This window comes from Rhipicephalus sanguineus, unplaced genomic scaffold (assembly GCF_013339695.2).
Source record: "Rhipicephalus sanguineus isolate Rsan-2018 unplaced genomic scaffold, BIME_Rsan_1.4 Seq10676, whole genome shotgun sequence".
Lineage (NCBI taxonomy): Eukaryota > Metazoa > Arthropoda > Arachnida > Ixodida > Ixodidae > Rhipicephalus > Rhipicephalus sanguineus.
In genome coordinates, this window is record NW_023614265.1 from 22,665 (window position 1) to 43,057 (window position 20,393).

Sequence of the window (20,393 nt, forward strand, 5' to 3'; positions counted from 1 at the left end):
CGACGTTCACGAACGGTTGCTGCTTCTCGAGCACAACGTTCAGGATCCACAGCCCATCGTTGCCGTTTCGCAGCTGCTTCTCGTTCCCCGAGTGAAGGATCCGCAGCCCGTCGTTGCCGTCTCGCAGCAGCTTCTCGTGCACGAAGTTCCGGGTCCGCAGCTCGCTTCAAACGCTTGCGTTCAGCGTCGTATGCTCGTCTCTTCGCAGCCTTGTTTTCTGCGTTGCTTGCTGTTGTTGACGCCGACGACGGTGAGGGTGGGGTAACGTTGCCTTCAACGAGTGGTGGGACGATGTTTGAAGGTGACTGTTGCTTCCATCGCATCTATTTGAGTCAAGCAAAGCGTCAAGTCATGCGAAAGCCAAGTAAAGACGCCCTTGACTGAATTCCGAATGCGCGCTTCGCCGCTTATATACACACCGCCCGCGTTCGATCGAGAGGAGGGAGGGAGGGAGAGGAGAGGCCTGCTGCCGGCATGAGACGAGCCGAGCATGCGAGGGAGGTAGAGGAGAGGCTTGCTGCCGGCACGAGACGAGCCGAGCATGCGCAGTGGGGGTGTGGACGGCGGCCGACGCCGCAGGTGCGACTAAGAAATGCTCCGCATTTAAAATGGCATTGCATGAGGGAGACGGATGAGACATGCCCTAATATGCTCTCCCATGTGATGTCCTTCTTGCGCATCGTCTTACTTTGAAACAATGCACCAGCTAGCCCCCAGAGCATATTATTAGACAATAAATTATTGCATCTGTCATATACAGACAGTCGGTGAAATAATACTGCCTGGCCATTTAAACTTGCTAGCCAGTCAGTTCGGATATTGCTTGCTTGACTGACAGCTCCCTTGATCTGACTTCACCCTCACTCGATGTCTGTTCCCAGCAGCTTTGCTTAATTGCACAAAATTTCAAAATCTACAACATTTCAGCATTTTTTCAACAGATCCTACTTGACAAAAGTGCGTGAGTAGGACTGACACTCTCACTGCCACTTTGCAATTAACCATACGAGCCTTTATGCGAGCGTACAACACACATGCCGACACTACACTTCAATCTAGATCTCCCCCTTTCCCAAAGATAACTGCCATGTGCTAAACAGAAAACAACAAAAAGAAACTGATTGTAGAATGTTCCCAGGAACAACATTTTTACACGTGCAGGTCAGCCACTATGAAAATTCGTCATTGCATCTGCAATAAGCAGACATCAATGTGCCTCATTACTGTTTATTGACAGAAACCGAGGATTGTTTTCACTGGCGACTTTCAAAGCTCCACATAGGTTCCCTGTGTAGCCACACCACAGTTGTTGTCCTTTTGACTGATGAGTACGTAGCCATCATTTCCCCAGTAGGTAGACCAGGAGTTCTTTACCAGCCAATAGGGCTCCCCTTGCAAAGTTCCATAGCCGACTGCCAGAACAGCATGGTCAAGGCTGTCCGTGTCATTGCCTGTGCATAAAAAAACAAAATTTGGGCATCAGAAACAAAGCATACACAAGACGCATAACCACCATAGAAGGAAGAAAAGAAAGAAAAGAAGGGCATCACTGGATTTTTCACCTTCCGAAACTCTCCTTCAAAAATTGATCCTGTCATACCAAGAAAAACTGGCCAGTTATGCCTTGCATATTTGCTGAGAACACTGGAAACACCCTCGAACCTGTGCATTCCCAAATGTGGTCAATACCTTATAGTCAAACATCAATACATATAAAAATGTCTCATCCGACACCAAAACACATTCCGTGTAGCTCTCAGCTACAAATGGGTGGTTGTCAATTTTCCCTTTCTAACCCTTCTGCCACTTTGCGCACTGTGTGGGATTCCGCAGAGCTGATTTGTCATATTCAGTGTCCATGTGCTTCGAGTTGCAAATGGATTCGCCCTTGCACTGCCAATTGCCAGCTAATTGCAGAGCCAATTAGCTGAATTGGTAGACCGACCACCAAGGATAATCGTTGGTCCCAGGTTTGATCCCTGGACCAGAGCAGCTCTACTTTCTGAGAAATCCTTAGGGATTTCTGTGTTGCTTCGTGCTGCAGATGGATGGTTGCCAATTTTCTCTTTTTGAAATACATCCATTAGACCCAATATTTGTCATGAGCATGTATTCATTACACACTATTGGCAAAACAATTCTTAGGTTTACTTTCTTATACAGGTCTGATAATTTGTTATATTCATATTCGCCAATATTAAGGTTTAAATACGTCATTAGCCTAGTGCACTCGCTTCCTTTAGCACTCAATCAAATTCATGCCATTGACAGGAAGACAGTCACTGCCCTGATGAAGACAAGTCCACTTGTCGAAACGTTGGCTCCAGCAACGTTCCCTGTTAAACGATTTCTCGTCACTTCACGCAGTGTACAAGTTATATGATTGATGGCTTACGGCAGTTGGGATCGTAGAAGACACCGTTGGAGTAGAAGGAGAAGGAGCGAAGCGCTGCGTCAATGCTGACAGACACTGGCCCCACGTTAGCGAGTGCCGTAAGAAGATCATCGCGGTTGGTTATGTTGACATAGCTCTTGATTGAAGCAATAGTGGCGTTCACCTTGGTATCATGACAGACACCATCCTGCAAGTTAGTTAAAATTTTTTAGTCAACATCTACACAATCAAGCAACAAGGCGGCGAGATGGGCTAGTTGGTGAACATTCAGGTCTAAGGCAAAAGCTTTTTAAGCGCACATAAAACGAGGACAGAAGAACTAAGATTTTGACAGGACAGCGCTTAACTCACAACTGAATTTTTATTGAAGAAAATCACATTTAAAAGCACAAGAGTAGGCTTGTGCGAACAGTAAATTTTAGGTTCGAAGCGAATAGTGATTTTGGTCGAATAATTTCGAATCGAATTCGAATAGTATATATCACATATTATAAAGAAAGATGAGCATATTTGTCATGACCCAACCAACCTGCACAACGTTTTTTTTTTTTTAATTATAACAAGGCATGTGCAAATGTCGTTCTTTTTGGTTCAAAGGAAGTAGAAGCAACTTTTAATAGAAGCAGGATTTGGCTTTCGGTAGAATGCAAATAATAACCTATAAAATATGTTACATTTTAAATTTTACTATACTTGAAGCTTATAAGCCGGTATAACAAGTTTTTAAACTTAAAAAATGATGAATCGATGTGAGGGTAATATGTATGTTCATTTAGCCTTGAAGTGGGGCTTCGCAGCAGTACGGACTTTTCTTGAAAAGATGTATTCACAGTATAGCACGCCTCTACTGCAGTGAAACCACCTTTACAGGAGGTTACAAGTGGACATTGCAAATTTTTCTTGGAAAGGTGTATTCACGGTATAGCACCCCTCCACCGCAGTGAAACCACCTTTGCAGGGGGGGGGGTTATAAGCAGACTAACATACACCTATTCGTTCCTTTCGAATACTTCGAAATTTTCAATAATTTAAATTCAAATACTGTATTATTCGTTCGAATAATCGAAGTGCTCGAATATTCGCACAAGCCTACGCAAGAGAACCAATGGCACATGCGTAGTTGAAAAGAGGCCTAACTGCCTTCAGAACCAGGACAATGATAACAGCATAGTGACACTAACAATCTTCACATATCAAGAAAGTCAAAATCTTTATCCTGTAAAGTGATGGATGGATGGCTAACACAGTCACGGCCCCTTTTTCTAATATGAAACGCCTCCACTATTTCACGTGTTGCCCGATCCTTATGATTCTCTTGTGCTTTTAAATGTGATTTTCTTCAATAAAAATTCAATTGTGAGTTAACTATCAAAATTTTAGTTCTTCTGTCCTCGTCTTATGTGCACATTAAAAGCTTTTGCTTTAAACATGGACAATCAAGCAGTGGTTTAATTCCACCGACAAAAGCTGAAAAGCTACCTGTAAAGCATGGAAACTAAAACAAGCAAGTTTATGAATGATTAGGGTACTAAAAGCTTTGTTAATAGCAATGTTCATTTGATATCTTATTTGAAAAACCAGCTTACTGCCAATGGGGACAGAAACCACAACTTTTGAAATTGAAGGTTGCGGGTTCGGTCTCCACCAGTGGCAAGTTTTTTTTTTCTTGTTTTTTTTTTTTCGTCCACTTTCATTTCCCTTTATGTGACAATTACTATGCTTCAATAAAAACTGCAAGTAATACCCTGATGCTTTCCTTGGCTTTATTATCACCTGTAAGAGGTATTTGACATTTTCAAGCATATATGTGAAAAATTATATGGATGTAATCAATACTATATTATAGCTGTCATTATGTACGACAACATCAAACACAAAAAAAGACATGTGAAAGGAAAAACGCGGGAATGACTTGAATAGGCCTAGCACATACCTGCTCAGTGGAGAGAAAGGATGAAATGAGTACAGAGATGAGAAGAGAAAAGTCAAACTAAAGGACTCCACAATAAACACTGAATGCCATAAAGTATGTATGACATTCGGGCAGTCATAAATGAAAGGGACACACTGCAGGGCACTACCTGTCCAAGGTATGCTCCATAATCCTCATCCGAGGCCAATCCATGGTCGCGTATATACTCGTAGGCACGAAAGTCCTCGCCTCCATCACAGCCGTTGTTGCCGTTGTTCCAACTGCAATCAACCAGCTGCTGCTCGGACAGGCGAATGAGTTTACCAGTCTGGGAAGAGATTCAGGAACCACTGCTGTGATTCTTCAAGCAAAATTTGTAGGCAACACGCTCTGTTTGAATGCACTGCCTTCAGTATAGGGCCATATTTTTGATCAGAAGTCATCAAACCCTATTACATAGAATGTTATCCAAGGAAGAGTCTGTCTTCAAAACCTTTCCTTATATGCAGCATATGGAGTAACTGCCCTCCAGCAAAGTTGACCAGACTGCAGCAATAAGTGGGTTCATTTGGCAACTAAAAATGCCTGCAAGTGACAGCCTGAATGTCTATGATGCAAGTGCATGAAATACATGTTTCAGGTGTAAAAGTGGGTATCACCCAGTGTCATTGTACATGTACTTTTGTGAAACTATATTGACTTACTAGATAGTCAGTTCATGATTACATGCAACAGCATTTACAGATGGGGCAAAACAAAGACTCAACAGAAAACAGTATCATGCCTGTGCTGTGCTCCTTTCATCCTACTTTTTTTTTTCTTCCACAAACCTATGCTGTTCTTGTTCATAACAGCACATCAGAACAGGCATGAACGAAAGCAAGAAGACAGATGTAACACGGGCAATAACGAGTAACTTTATTGCTTCAAGCATGAAGGTCATACTCACTCCTTGGATTTTACAGATTCCAAATAGTAGATATCCACATAAGCATTAAGTAAGCTACAACCAAGCCAATTATCCCCAAAAAATGTAGCCTCCCTCTTTGCGATAACATATGTGGCCTGTAACATCCAAAAAGCAAAGCCACTGCTCAAGATATAGTTCACTTACAACAACAGAAGGCACATTGACACACTTATTAGAAGACCTGGTTCTCTAAATCTGCCCCAAAGTCATTTTCCTAGATCAACTCGGAGCAGTGTTCATTTCAAGCATGCAAAATCGCCCACAATACCAACAAAAGGAACATGCTAAGAAAATGTTAAAGGAGAAAACGGCACGCTAAAGTGTGCAGTACAATTATAGCACGAAGAGTGGCATTTATTTGAGGACAAGAAGAGGGCTTTTAAGGGCTCGTTTGTCTTTGTTAGACACAATATTATTGAGAACTAGCAGAAAATAATACCAAAGAAAGTATAGGAGTTGTTATTTGTAATAATTGGGATATAAATGTGAAGAAAGTAAAGTGGACGAAAAGATAACTTGCTGTCGGCAGGAACCGAACCTGCGGCCTTCGAATAACGCGTCCGATGCTCTACCACTGAGCTACAGCGGCGGTCATCCCCCCATCCACTTTATAGGGTATATGTGTGTATTTAAACCTAGGAGTGTTAGTCAGCGCCGATTGCAGCCATGGCGGCGAGTGTGGAACACTCTTTTTCTGCCTTTTGGCGTCACGGAGCACGTGATCTTTTTTTACGAGCTGGCAGCTGACCATTATTTGAAGAGTAAATTTAACGTTTAAACGATCTGTTTTGTGGTCTAAGCCCACTCCAGTCATCTCTGACATACAGAAATGGGAAGCATTGAAATGAGCTTGCTATAAAAGGTAATAAAGTTATGAACAGTCCTTTAAAATAAGCACAGAATGCCTGGAAAGAATACCTGTGGCGCCTCACCTTTCTGAAGTATGCACCTTCCAGTTCTCCGACAGTTCCAAAGCTCCAACAAGATCCACAGACAGCCTGATCCTTGACCGGTGTCACTGCTCCTGCAAGTGCACAGCATATGAATCGCATATCAGCCACAACTTTTATTTAATGATCTTCTCACTTACAGACACTCAGCACTGGCAGGCTTATTATCATAGGTATGTTTGACAACAGCGACGTTTAGGAGATGATCAGCGATTGATTGGTACTTAATGGGCTCTAACATGCTCAAACGACACATGGGATAGACAAGAAGTCAAACATAGCTCTAGTAATTATGTAGCTTAAACTTGTAAAGAAGAAATTTTGCTGCAAGTAAGCCTAGCTGTTTCCATTTGTGAGTGAAAACAGCCATGTAAAGGCTGCCAAACATGAACAAGCTTTCATTTGATTTCAACCACCCAAATAATGCCCTGCTAGGTGCACCACCGGTGGCAAAGTGTTAAATAAAATACTAATCTAAATTGTGGCATAACGTCCCTAAACTGCACAGTAAATTATGATGGAAAAAGCAATGGAGGGTTCCAGATTAAATGTTGACCACCTGGCATTCTTCAACGCACATAAGCACTTAGATGAACCCACATCATCCTTGGCAACAGCAGAATGGCATAACTGTGGAACTAGTGTGCTTCATTGCAAGCATGTGAAAAATGGACATGGTGTGGATTCCTGCACTTTTCACACTATTTAAAGCAAGCTGTACAAGAAACAACATGCAAAGGGACATAAGTTTCAACAAATATGTGAGAACATACCGCAGTATGCCCCTTGCGATATGTGAAAGGGGAGTAATGGTGTCCTGGCTTACTGTATTCAGTCATATATACGACCAGCACCAATTAGCACTGGCTACCGTTCGCTAAAGGTGGCTAAATTAGGGCTAATGTTGTTTAATGCTGGCTAATGGCAGCTAAATACTAGTGCTAAGTGAATGCTAATGTTGGCTTACTGTCGGCAAACGTCGACTAGCATTCCCATATGTTGGCAAAATGATCGTAAGTGTTGGCTAATGTAGGCTTAGCAGGCTATTCGCTGTTATAACAGCAACAGCTGAATCTGTCAGAATCTTTTTCTCATTGCAAAGATACAGCAGCTACTATACAAAATTGCCAAAACAGAGATAATAAGCATTGTTGTCTCGTCTTCACTAAATCTTTTTTTTTCCAACTAACCGTAAAGCCTCCAGTCTACTTGGTCGGGCAACTTGGCGGTGAACCTGTGCCTGGGAAATGGCTCAGCCTTGGAAGAGCCGTCTTTCGACTGAAGACGTCCACGAAGCACGCTGATTTCTTGTGGCGTACGGTCGGCTAGGTGGTTCACGGCAAGGTTGTAGCCCAGATTGGCACGGTTCTTTGAGTCAATGAACCTGCAAAGGGTGAAAGGCAAACCATTACATTCAAGAAGATGACTCTCCAGCCAAGTTTAGTTTTAAAAAAAATTGACCCGACAATTTGAAGCCTATTCTTCTGAACCATTGGGTCATTAAAGCTAAACTTGGACGGAGAATGATCTTGCATTGTTTTTACCCAGCCAGACAGAAGTCTGTTGAAGATGTTTGCCTTTAAACCCATGGAGGCTGTGCTGGAGAACGTTTATCACACACACAAGTTCAGACCTGAAAGCACTTGACAAGTTCCTACGAATGTAGAATTTACTTATTCACAATGTGGCCAACTAGCAAGTAACTTGGCAGTCGTCAGAGATGTCTTACGGGGCTAAAACTAAACAAGAATATTTTGTAGAATTCTCGCCAGCGAGGTAAAGTTTAATGAGCGATTACGATAATTCTATCTATACAATGAAACGAAAGAGCCATAATTAAAGAACTTTCTGTAAAGCTAACTGTGAGTCTCATTGTTTCGTTTTTTGTTCAGACCACAAAATCTGAGGTTGCTGAGAATTGAATAAAATGAGCAGAAAAGATGCCTTAACAGTGTTTTTATTTCAGCTACATGACTCTGCAATGCGTGTGAGAGCTTAAACAAAAACTAATGAGCTTAGCATCAAATTCACACCACACCTGGACTGTGTGCAAGCAGTGTATCACACCAGAAGAAAGAGAAGCGAGCTGTCATGTTCGTTTTCTAAGATTCTCAGTATCACTTAAGTTACGGCAAGCATGCCGTAACTTAGGCGATGATCAAACATCTTCTCACGATGAACGTACACACGACTGTCCTCTTCATCGCCAGTGAGGCTGATAGCAATGCTGCCACAGTGTTTCACTTTTGGCACGCTGGGGGGCACACAAAGTATATAAAAACATCAATATCTAACAATAATTTCTTGCAGCCCTAAATGCAGTGACCAAGATTGCTAAAACATCTCAGGAACATATGCCTGTAACCTAAAATTCAAGCAATAATAGTACTATATCATCTTCCTAGGCTTAGCAATGGTCACAGGAAAACATATCTCAACGATTACAAATTGTAAATGAAAAGACACCAAAGACAAAACAAACCTGAGGTTCTGGCGAAAGATATCGCGACGCTTGTCATGCTCCACGTCATGCTCGTAAGTGCGCTTGTGCGTCTCCTTGAAGTCTTCAAACGAGTGCTTCGTGTGACCATCATGGTTGCCAAGGAACTCAGCCATCGGATTGTGCAGAGCCAGTCGCTCTGCACCTGGGCCCGGAAAACTGCGGCATGTGCCGTCTGCGCAGGCAAACATAGACACTTATTCTTTGACAACTTTAGTGCACTTGTGGGCATACTTTGAGTGAGCAAGTTTGCGGAGACACTAAAGGTAAGTAAATCAGACAGGTTAGCAGTAATAATTAGCGGGACAACTATTATTATTTCTAATGGTATTGCCTTGGAAGCAGCAAATAATAATCTAACTTGGGTGAAATAAATCTGTGTTACAGCTATAAACTAGCGCTTGCTTTTTTGTAAAGATACCTGTGCTTATGACAGTAAAACGCCACTATCCTGTTAAAGTTCTCAGCCTAGGAGTGGGGGGAGCGCACCCTGCCTCCTCTCTCTGTAAATGACACCCTAGCCAGCTCAAGATGCTGAGCAAGAAGCAACCATATCACAACATATGCACATAAGCAGTTTATAGGAATCTCAAGCTACATCATTACTATGTGAACTCACACAACAGAGCGCTTGTCAACCAGACCGTTCTTATGCCTTTTTTTCAATAATCACAAAGCCTTATACTAATCTGTTTGACCTCACTAGCTCCAAACTTCCAGTGCTCTTACAATGCTCAACAACCAAAGCTAGGAAGGTTATATTGTATTAGTATTCCAAAGTGGCTGAATAACTACTGCACCAAAGTATGCATGAGTCATTCAATGTAAGAGCCAAGAAAAGAAGTAACCAAATAGCCTATAGCATACCTGTCAACCTAGGGATCTTGAAAATCAGGAGTTTTTCGGGGGAAGGGGGGAAGGAACGTGACAACAATACACATGCGCACACTCCTTTTTTTCTTCCTTCTCGTAGCCACGGTAACTTCATACACAGCTCTGAATGATTGCAGCAACGCTTTTAGACACTAGTGATCATGCAGGCGCTCATAATTACAGCGCATGTGTGTAATTATTAGACACGTGCGCAGGGCAAAATGTGCAATGAATGGAATCCCCAAGACTTGCGTAGCCTGTTCCAACACTTACCACGCTTCACCGCATAACATTCTATGATGGTGAAGCTAACTGCATGCACTGCAGTATTGTGTTGTCGCAAGTTTGTCATCAGATAAAGGTAACATGCCCAACCGTGAATAACCAAGGCCACACACAAATGCTGCGGCCTCCCCTCCCTTTGCATCAATGGGTAGAGGGGAGGGTTGCGCGGCAAGCTGTAGGGGTTCCTCAATGCGAGAAAACATTTATAACAGCTGTCCTTTGTTACGTTCATTTCAGATGGGGTTAGGGCTCTTTATCGAGGGATTTATGGACATGCCCGTACAATCGGGAGTATTGGTCAGAAATCACGAGTATCCCAAGTAAATCGGGAGAATTGGCAGGTATGCTATAGTCTCATGAGATTTGCAAATTCAATTGAGCAAATTCAATGTTGTGGCCAGGAATAAGCAAATGAAAACCTATCAATAAAGTCCCCCCATTGCCTTTGCATACAATTTTACTCTGCACACACTGAGCTGCTGTGTACTTACTGAAAAGGGTAGTGACGTCGAATACACTGGGTGGCACTGGGTCCCGGGAGTAACCATAGTAGAGAATCTCGTACTTGTCGAAGTGGGAGCCAAGCAAGGTGTTGTAGCAGCGCATGAGGTAGCGCCTCGGCACGGCACGTCCCTGGGAGTCTCGCGACACCCAGAGTGTGTACTTGCTTACACGGTCCCTGGTGGGCACAGTGAGCTGGAATCGCTCGCAGTGCCTCTTGCCTTGGTGAGCGAGCAGCTCATCATTACCAAACCAGCACGACTCCTTGCGCACAAACTGCAAAAATGTCGAAGCGCATTTGAAAATAAAGTACTTACTGCTAACAATCAGAGCGGACACTAACTATCAACGTTAGGGCAGAACTACAGCGATACAGGCTCAGCCGAATTTTCTAAAAGCATATGGCAGCGCACACCGGTTAAAAGGACGACACGAAACAAAAGAAGATACATAGGGCTGTGCGAATAGTGAATTTCGGAACCGAATCGAATACGAATCAAATAGTGATGACACCGAATCGAAACGAATACTAATCGAATCTTCAATAGTTTCCAATAGTAAGAAACCATTCTCAAAACGGTACTAGAACTACACAACATTTTTTTTTTGAAAGAAATATTCACAAACTTCACCAAAGAGCATTACGCTTATTAACAGACTCAAAATACCACAGTTATGACAACTGAGGTAAGCTGTACGCAGCAGCGACCCGAGCCTTCGAAATATTTTGTAACTGCAGGTTGAAATATAGCAGTGACGGCAGATACTTTGTCGCCTGCTTTTAAATAAAACTGAGACATAATATCTAAACAATTTTGAACCGAAGACTACGCATACAGCTAAGGCGGTAATGAAACACATAAACCTGCCATCGCAACATGGTCCTCGGCACTGAAGGCATGTAGACATCGGTATTGAAAGCTGTATCTGCAAGAACAAATTACTCAAACACAACACTTGCATCTATTGCTATTCATGAAGCTGAATGCAGGTGCACCTTCAGTTATTACAAGATTAGGTCAAGAACTGATTAATACGATGCAGAGGCAGCATAGTAAAAACTGAGCGAGTATGGAGCTTTCATAGAAAAAAAAACGCCTTCATCCGGTAATCAATATAGAGTCGGTAGTTTCGTAAAAGCTTGGGCTGCTGCATACATACTGGTAATTTAGTGATTAAAAGAAGAAAAATGGCCTTTAACTATTCCAAAGTATCATTGTTTTGGGGTTCTCCCATCGGCGCTAATTATTCGAAAACTATTCGAAAAATATTCGGTATTTCGAGTATGTACTATTCGATTCGAGTACCGAATCGAATAGTATGCTATTCGATTCGTTATTCGAAATTTTCGAATATTCGCACACCCCTAAAGATACACAAACGCTGAACTTCAACTGGTGTTTATTGTGGGAAAAAAGTCAATTAAATAGGCAATATTTCTGACGGATGCATTTTTTAAGCGTGACAAGAGCCTAGTACAAAGATGAAAACAATACCAAGAGCACCACCTCAATCAGCAGAAAATAATTCGAATATGACTAAGCATCACACAGCAAAAATGAACAGGAACTAGCCCACCGGTACATTTTAAGCAAGTGAAATTTTGAATACGCCTAACACTGGATGTACAAGCACAGGGTTGATTTCTCATAGACTTAATGTAAAAAAGATCTGCTGAACACTAATTGCCGCTTCGTTTATGGCAAACTTCTACGACTTTCACCACTGGTGTTTGAACATGATGCAAAGTAATGCCATGAATACATTGGCCTTTTATACAGCAGCTTGACACAAAGAATTTTCCAGCCAGTTAGATGAAGAGTGAACAATTGTGATAGGACAGCACCGGCAAGCGTAAACTGACGAACACGTAGCTTATGTAAGGAAGCCAAAGCAATGTTTTTAATTACGCAAGTGCAGTAAATGTTTTTATGTATGTGCCTTGTTTTTAGTATCTCGGCTCCCCTATAATAGTGATTTTCCTTTCAATAGAACACTCCTGCTAAGAACTTCTGATAGGGCAAGCACATTTTCATAGCCCCTTTTGAGTTCACTTTAATAATAGCCTGCTGCACATTGACAAATTACAAAGAGATAGGAAGACAGCAGAGTGGGTAACGTGGCTATAATTTCTGACATGGTTCAAATCGTCTCAAGTGGAGGCCTTCTTTAGCTAGGCACATTACACAGCCCAGTTGCATAACCAAGGTAAGCTGGACACATTTTGGGAGCATAAACGAAAGTATTGTGCAACATTTTTTGGATTTTTTGGGGTACTATGCTTTTAATTCTGTAAGAACATTAAACCTCTAGTCGAATTTTCATGAGGCGGCAGCCAACATTTAAACCAGACTAAAAATGCAGCATTGTTTTCAATCTATATCAACCCAATCATTGAGGTGACTACCAGTTTTTTTAAAACTTTCCTTAGGGTGACTTCAATGGAAAATTTGGGACTCACTGTGAAGCCTTCAACATTTGGCAGCACGTCTTGCAGGGGAACAGTGGCGTTCTCGGTTCCATTAACTTGGAAGCAGGTGCGGACTGACTCCCATGTCTTCGGGTCTGGCATATATGCGATCTTATAGTTGATGCCATAGGGGTATCCCTCTCCCTCTGAGTGGGCACTTGGTGAAAGCTGCACCGTTTGCACTAGGCCTACGATGAAAATAAGTAAAATAAATAACATCACTTCTGTGTTTATAACACTGCATATAGTGTACCAGATTCTCATATTCGTTCTAGAAAAGGTCAGGCATGTGGACAAGGGCACAGCAGAAGGAAAACAACCGGCAACACAAACGCAAACCTGAGTTTGTGCAGTCAATCTGTCTACAATGAATCCGTACTAACCACCTCAACTTTTCATTGTTCCAAGATTTATGTCTTCGTATTAGCTTATTTTTCTTTATTTTAGCCGGCTACATATGCCCATAACAAATCATGATTGATGTTAATGGAGAATTTTAAGAATATGTTTGTTTTAATACAGTAATTTACAGTATCATCTAATTATTTACTTTTTTGTAGTCCTTAAGAATTGTGCTAAAAATATAAGATTGGAGACTGTACTAACCATTAAAGAAGTTTCTTTTTTTCTTTTGATAAAGCTAAGAAAACAAACAAGCACAGCACAGAAAACTTAACTAGAATAACATTTAATTAATTTTGTTCCAGCTTCAATTTTCTGTACAAGTGAATCAATTGTTTTTCATTTATTATTGTGTGAAATATGCTGCAATTTTGCCTTGTAATTTACCCTTCCTCTTTGCAATGTGCAAACCCACAGGTTAAATTAAGTAAATAATTTATGCACATTTTTGCAGCTAAGAATAAATACAATTCATTGAACAACTTATGGCACGATATTAAGTGCATTTGCTGTGTCTTGTGGTCTTACTTTCCTGGTCTACAAAAGCTTTTGAGTAACGCAAATTAGCAATAACCAGCTAGTCGCAAATGATTTGTTTGTTCCTATTTGTACTGTTCGCAGCTACAGCACCATCACCTGAGCAGCAGTCACATCATAACATTTTAACTATGCATTGCTTTACACCTAGATACATGCACTTCTACATTATCAGTGTTCTTTTGGAAATCGTACCATCACATTTGTTATCTTACAAAATGTTTCACTAAAAAGGATTAGGAGAGAGAATAAATAGAACAAAACAAAATAAGGTGTCATTAGGTATACAGCGATGTGATTAACTGAAGCCATTTCGGCACAGCTTCTGGAACGACTGAAACCTCACTTTGGAGCAGCAAATATGCCTCTTGGAGCGGTTACCAGTCCCACATTTTCGAACACAAACATTTACGTCTCTAAGCTGGAGCAGTTGTACCATGTCTAACGAAATCGATTTATGCACACCTGCATGCATGTTTATTTAGAATGCCCCAAAAGATGAAATTAGGTTATTACTCTTCGTTTTCCTGCAAACAGCGCTAAGTTTCTCTAGTCCCATGACCAAAGGCCACCTAACATTTTCCCGTAATACACTTCATATTTGTAATTGCACTTTCCCTGAGGTCTTAGCTACTGCATTGGAAGTGCAAGCTGTGTAAACTTTCCATGCATTCTGTTTATTAGTGAACAGAACTACTGTGATGTCGTATGCGCTTTCAGTACAACATAGTCCTTCGTGGTGTGGTAAAGCGTCTACTGCCATGCTTCATGGACTGAATAGTTAGGATCCGAGTTTATGTGTGGTTAATAAAATAGAGTGTTGAATAACTAATTTATCCTTCGTGCCAGAGATCTACTCTGTACTTCATGAAATCTGTAATAATAATAACAACTGGCGTTTAACGTCCCAAAACCACGATATGATTATGAGAGACGCCGTACTGGAGGGCTCCGGAAATTTCGGCCACCTGGGTTTCTTTAACGTGCACCTAAATCTAAGTACACGGGCCTCAAACATTTTCACCTCCATCGAAAATGCAGCCGCCACAGCTGGGATTTGATCCCACAACCTTCGGGTCAGCAGTCGAGTGCCACAACCACTAGACCACCGTGGTGGGGATTCTGTGGTAATGGGCGTTGTCAAGCCTACTCGGATTATGGGAGCTGCTTTATTGTGCACCGAACGTTTACTTATTAGCCCATGCCAAATTAATTTTCTTATTTGAGTCCTTCTTTCTGAGGACACTGCAGAAAGACTGAGATAATTAGGAACACTCGCACCATACAGTTTTGCAGACAAAAGACACACAGCACTTGTTTAGAGAACAAAGCAAGAGCTGATAGTACAGAAAATTAAGGACCGGGTTCAATGCCTATAGCAGGAGCTATCATGTTGCAAGCATCACGCGACTGTCTGGTCTGAAGAGCTATAGCAACTGATAACCAAAGCCAAGTCGACAAAGACAACAGGTGAAACAAAAAGGTTTTATCAGTCGCCCCCAGTACCACATATGTCCAAGCCACAAAAGATAAGACGTGACAGTATCACTTGGAACTTTCTCTATCAAGCAGCAAATGCTGAACAGGCGAGCCGCCTAAAGGTGCTAGAGGAGACTTCAATGTTCTCATGCAGCAAAGCATTCCACAAAGCGTTCTCACAAACATTCAAATGAAAGAGATTTAATGTTGGATAGAATGTTGTGTGATCTGGGCATACTTTGTTTGAGAATAACTTTCAAAGTCCCTCCAAATGAATTGAACAGACAATTAATCCAGGGAAAGTACAGATGACGTCAATTGTTGTCTTTAACTGTAGTGTACTAATTGTCACATAAATTGAAATGAACTGAAATAGACGAAAAATCACTCTTTCCATCGGTGGGATCTGAACCCACAACCTTCAAATTGTGAATGCGAGGGATGTGCATGTGAGGGTTTGTGCATGCAAGGGTTTGTGCTCTGACAGAAAGGGTGATTTTTCGTCAACTTTAATTCATCGAAATTATGTCACAATTAGTGCACAACAGTTTAAGACAACAATTAACGTCCTCTATGCTTTCCCTAGCCTAAATGTCTGTTCATTTGGTTTGTGTCTAACGTATATACAAGCCCCTTGGAAAAAATTCCCCTTCTTTCGTTCTCGGTCCATGAATGACGACATCAAAGTATAGCAAAACCATATCTCGCGCTATGGGGAAATCGTTATCTACACATGCTCTCCTAAGTGGATTGAGTCAATAGATAGCAAGTCACGGGGGTGTCTGAAGGCGTTGCTTCTGCAAGGTAAGCAGCCACGACAGCTCCAAGATAGCGTGAACTTGCCACACAAAGACAACCAGAAAAAGAGTGAATAAAAACAACAGTTAAGAAAATGAACGTCGTCCTCTTTTTTTTATTAATATAACTTAAACAGATACTCTACCACACCTGTGCATGGCTACATTGATTTTGAGATATTGGTATGAGAACTATGATGTCACTCAGCAATTCTAGGATAACATGCCATTATGTACTTATGGAGACTAAGCATCATAAGCAGTAAAATATATACATCCTCAAGATATGAACACCGAACAAGTCAAATCACTTGTGTTGTTTGTTTACACACAAGTACTGTCAGACAAAGTACAGTGTCTGTGCAGCAATGCCTTAGATCGAGGATCCAATTAAATCAGCTGAAAGTTTGAATGCAAACATGTGCAGGCAATATAAAAAAAAAGTTGGAAGCTTGAAACAAGCTTATTTGAGGGAAACTCACGGTCACACATACATCTAAGAATGCTTTAGCTCAGTACCAACTTGTACCTGAGAGTTCCTTATCCGAATTTTACATGTCAAATGCCAAAATGAGACAACTGCCAGATGAGGCTAAACAAAATCCACTGCATCTGAGGGAGCCAGTTAAATTCTAGTGTTCCTAGGAAGCAGAATTTTCATTTAGGGCTTGAAATTTTTTAAATAAAATTTCCCAAAGTTTGGTAAGCTCTAAAAAATTTACCCATGAACTTTTACAAATTCACAACTCTGCATCAAAAGTAGACAGTACTGTAGTTCGGTAAACAGCCTCTGTTTGAGTGTCTAAAGCAGGTAAATTTGGAATATTTTTTAGGATTATATTCACAATATTTTCTTTCAGAATGGCGTGTAACCCATAGCTTTTGTCTGCTCGAGATGTATCCGGAGATGCAGTTTACAGAACTTCGACACAATTTATCAAATTGCTATAAAAAGAAAAGCTCATGTGTCATGTTTAAATCTTTGTAGAACAAAATTAGTTGCCACTGATGGTGCAAAAGCTATGGCAAGATGTTACATGGGACGTTATATAACCCTTATTTACCGGGAATAAGGTTCACCCTTAAATTTTAAAAAATGTCAGAATGTCTTGTTGCTTCACTTGACACAAAAAGTTTGCTCAGAACATTAACTTGAAGTTCAAAAGAGTGGTAAGTTGGGCTAGTTGGTAATGATCCATACTTAATGTAACTGCGCAAAAAACGGACGGAAACACGAAGGGCGAGAAAACACGAAGGGCGCCCTTCGTGTTTCCGTCCGTTTTTCGCGCAGTTACATTAAGTATGCATTAACTTGAGCAGCACACAATGTCGGATATAGACAATAATTTTGTTGTAATATCCACAATGCTCCACTGAGCCATTTTTGATAATAACTTAAAAGCACTTATGAAGTTTATAATAAATATCGATACACGTGTAGAATAACATGTACTTTTCCCAACAGCATGTCCCTATTGCAAATAAAAAGGGCTCAAATAGTTCAAACATTTTTCTTATTTGAGGGTACGATTTTGACTGCGTTTGAACTTTGGTGACCTTTCAAAGTTTTAATTTATGAATGAAAATGCATCATATTTTTTGTTTCTATTTCTTGTTTTCGATGTAATGGTGCTGTATATAACGCTTCAATATGCTGTGTTTCTGTAAACAGTGTTTTTATTGTACTGCCTTCTTTCTTCCCTCATTAGTTGCCGTTCCGCCAATTGCCGCCACATACCGTGTAATTGTTTAAAAGTATGTATACACATACAAATAGCACATCCCCCTACTATAATGCTCTTAGAGCGAATGCAGAATTCGTAATAAACTCTCATGAAACAAGTACAAGAAATTATTCTTTGGTCAGTTTGTGAAGACTGGCCCCAAGCTACGTGCTATAAATGCTGAAGGGTGAAAATCCATACCATCGTAGTAGTCAATGCGGCTGGTGTTCTGCGTAACATCGTAGTATCCCGCGAATGGCTCACGAATTTCCGCGTATGGCAAATACAAAACGCCCTTCACTTCGTAGAAACTGCCCCAGTCAGGCAAATCTTGAGCCAGACATCCTGCTGCAAGACATGAGAACAACTCTAAACACAAGATCCGTAGCACTTGCAAAATGCAAACAGCAAAAGCGTACCTAACAAAATAAGAAATGATGGGGAAGTGGCATTTATGATAAGGCTTGGGAAGCAAACTGCACAGCAAAATGTAGGTAGCTAAAAATCTCTATAACACACATGGTTAAAAAGCACATTCAGTGTAACCAATGCTTGTTATAAGCACACACGTTGATATTAAGAATTCCCTATTTAACGTGTGTGAAGCGAATGGAAATTTCATGTGTCTAGCTAGTAAGCAAACAGTTTCCTGATAATTTTGATGGCCCACTACTTTCTTCATTACATTAGAGGGGTAAGTTATAACCATTTTCGGTAAATCAAGGTTGAGCTCTTCTGGGTCACCTATTTTTAATGGAAACAGGCTTATGAACTGGTAGATGTCAAAGTTCTGTCATGTCAGCTGGATTACTCAAAGAAATGAACACCACTGGCAGGAAAATTACACACTGACAAGATTTTGCTAACTTTAGATCAAGCACATTAAAGCATGACCCCAATTACAGAAGTGAAGCTGTCTGATAAAAAAAGTAATATCATTTAGTAACTGCATCAACCAGTGTTCGTTAAACACAGCTACGTTAATCAGAGCAACTTCCTGCGTTAGAGCCTGTCACCGCTCCTATGGTAATTAGTGCAAACGAAACAGTCCACAAGTGCAGTTAGGCTAAACAAGCACTGCAAAATGTGTGCAGATACACAACTTACCAATGCTCAACAGCAGCACAATACAGGCGTGCCGCATCATTCTACAGCCGTTCCCGAAGACGGTCCTTACCACCTCTGCGCTTGGCACCAGCCCGTTCCCGCTTATTGAAGAAGCTCTCGAGAGATAACCGAGTTATCTCCTTTCACGTCTGACACTCGGACAAACGAGATAGAAGCGCTCCCAGATGAATGCACCAGAAGTCAAAGCTCAGGCACAAACAGTTTCAAGTTACACAGATTGCCATCAGCAACTACGAAAAGTGTGATTTTTTTTCCGTAATCAAAACCGGGAAGGATAAGACTTGGAATGCACAATGAACACACCCTATTTCCTTTCTTCTCTGTGTCCCTACCAACCATTACTGCCTTCAATATGAGAGAACAGAGCCAACTCTTTTTGTCATTACAAAAGGTCAAATGGTGAATGTACTAATATGCATATTTTTTTTCTTTCAGTGCAAAATATTTTTGTTTTACATTGTTTATTTATCATTTTAAATGACAAGAAATACAGCTATCATCACACCAGGCTGTGCCACAAGGACATATTCAATTCTAGCATAGTGCAAATAACCTATTGTATGTCAAAATAGAGTTACAACCTAGCTTTTCGGTATATCTCGCATCCCGACACCATGCGGAGAGTGTTTAACCCAGCGCTAGCCCTTTACCATTACTCCTGAATACTCTGGTCACAAAATAGCTTTATATGTGCTTTCAAGCGCACTGCAGTTAGGCAGTGCATGCAAAGTTGGCAGGCCGCCAAAACAATAGTAAAGCTAAAGCTGCAGCACTATGTCAAACCTGTCATCTGAGAGACCCTGCATTTGATTTGAATACCCTGCGAAATTCTGGAGCCCAACATTACTTTATATCTACATTAAAGAGATTATTACATACTAAACTCTGTTTCAACATGAAGGCACCCAGCACACGTGGAAAAATCACGAATGCAGTAATTGGTGCTGCACAGTTACGTTACTTGTGTATTTAATCTATATTAATGGCATTTCTGGCATTTTCACTTTCTAAGTGCTAAGCACATCAACTGATATCACAGCTACTATCATTCCACACCTGACATCAACAATGCAGGGAAAAAAAAGAGGTGTATTTGCGTACCTTCCAAATAAGGATTCACCATTGAGAACTCGCACACCTAAAATGAGGCCCCACTTTGTTGGGAAAACGGCATTTTGCTTGTGAAAATCTTACAATGCAAAGATTTGTTTGCAAGCTTTTGAAGTATTTAAAAGGCCTTCATTTGAAACAGGGATTTGCAGGACAGCCAACTTGCTAAAATTGCATAGCAGCCACTCTGCCTCACAGCAAAAGGTTAGAGTGGCCTGTTATGAAGCTGATCAGAGCACGTCATCAGAGTTCTTGAGTAATGCATGTGAGTTATGCATAGCATTTTTGTTAACTCCTGCTTACCTTCTTAACTATGTCCTTCAATGTCCAAAAGCAAAAATAGAAGAAAAAGACAAATAA

The 20,393-nt window shown here is 41.0% G+C and overlaps 1 protein-coding gene across 1 annotated transcript; it reads right to left on the bottom strand.

The window, feature by feature from the left end:
- Positions 1-1,215: 1,215 nt before the first annotated feature.
- LOC119376020 (digestive cysteine proteinase 2) lies at positions 1,216-19,045 on the bottom strand. Its single transcript, XM_037646015.2, has 10 exons — positions 18,903-19,045; positions 17,997-18,143; positions 12,848-13,044; positions 10,377-10,662; positions 8,710-8,902; positions 7,418-7,611; positions 6,210-6,301; positions 4,477-4,635; positions 2,396-2,582; positions 1,216-1,451 (listed from the first exon to the last, which is right to left on the bottom strand). Exons 1-10 carry the CDS (start codon positions 18,940-18,942, stop codon positions 1,267-1,269), a joined length of 1,680 nt encoding a protein of 559 aa, XP_037501943.1. The 5' UTR covers positions 18,943-19,045; the 3' UTR covers positions 1,216-1,266.
- Positions 19,046-20,393: the final 1,348 nt, after the last annotated feature.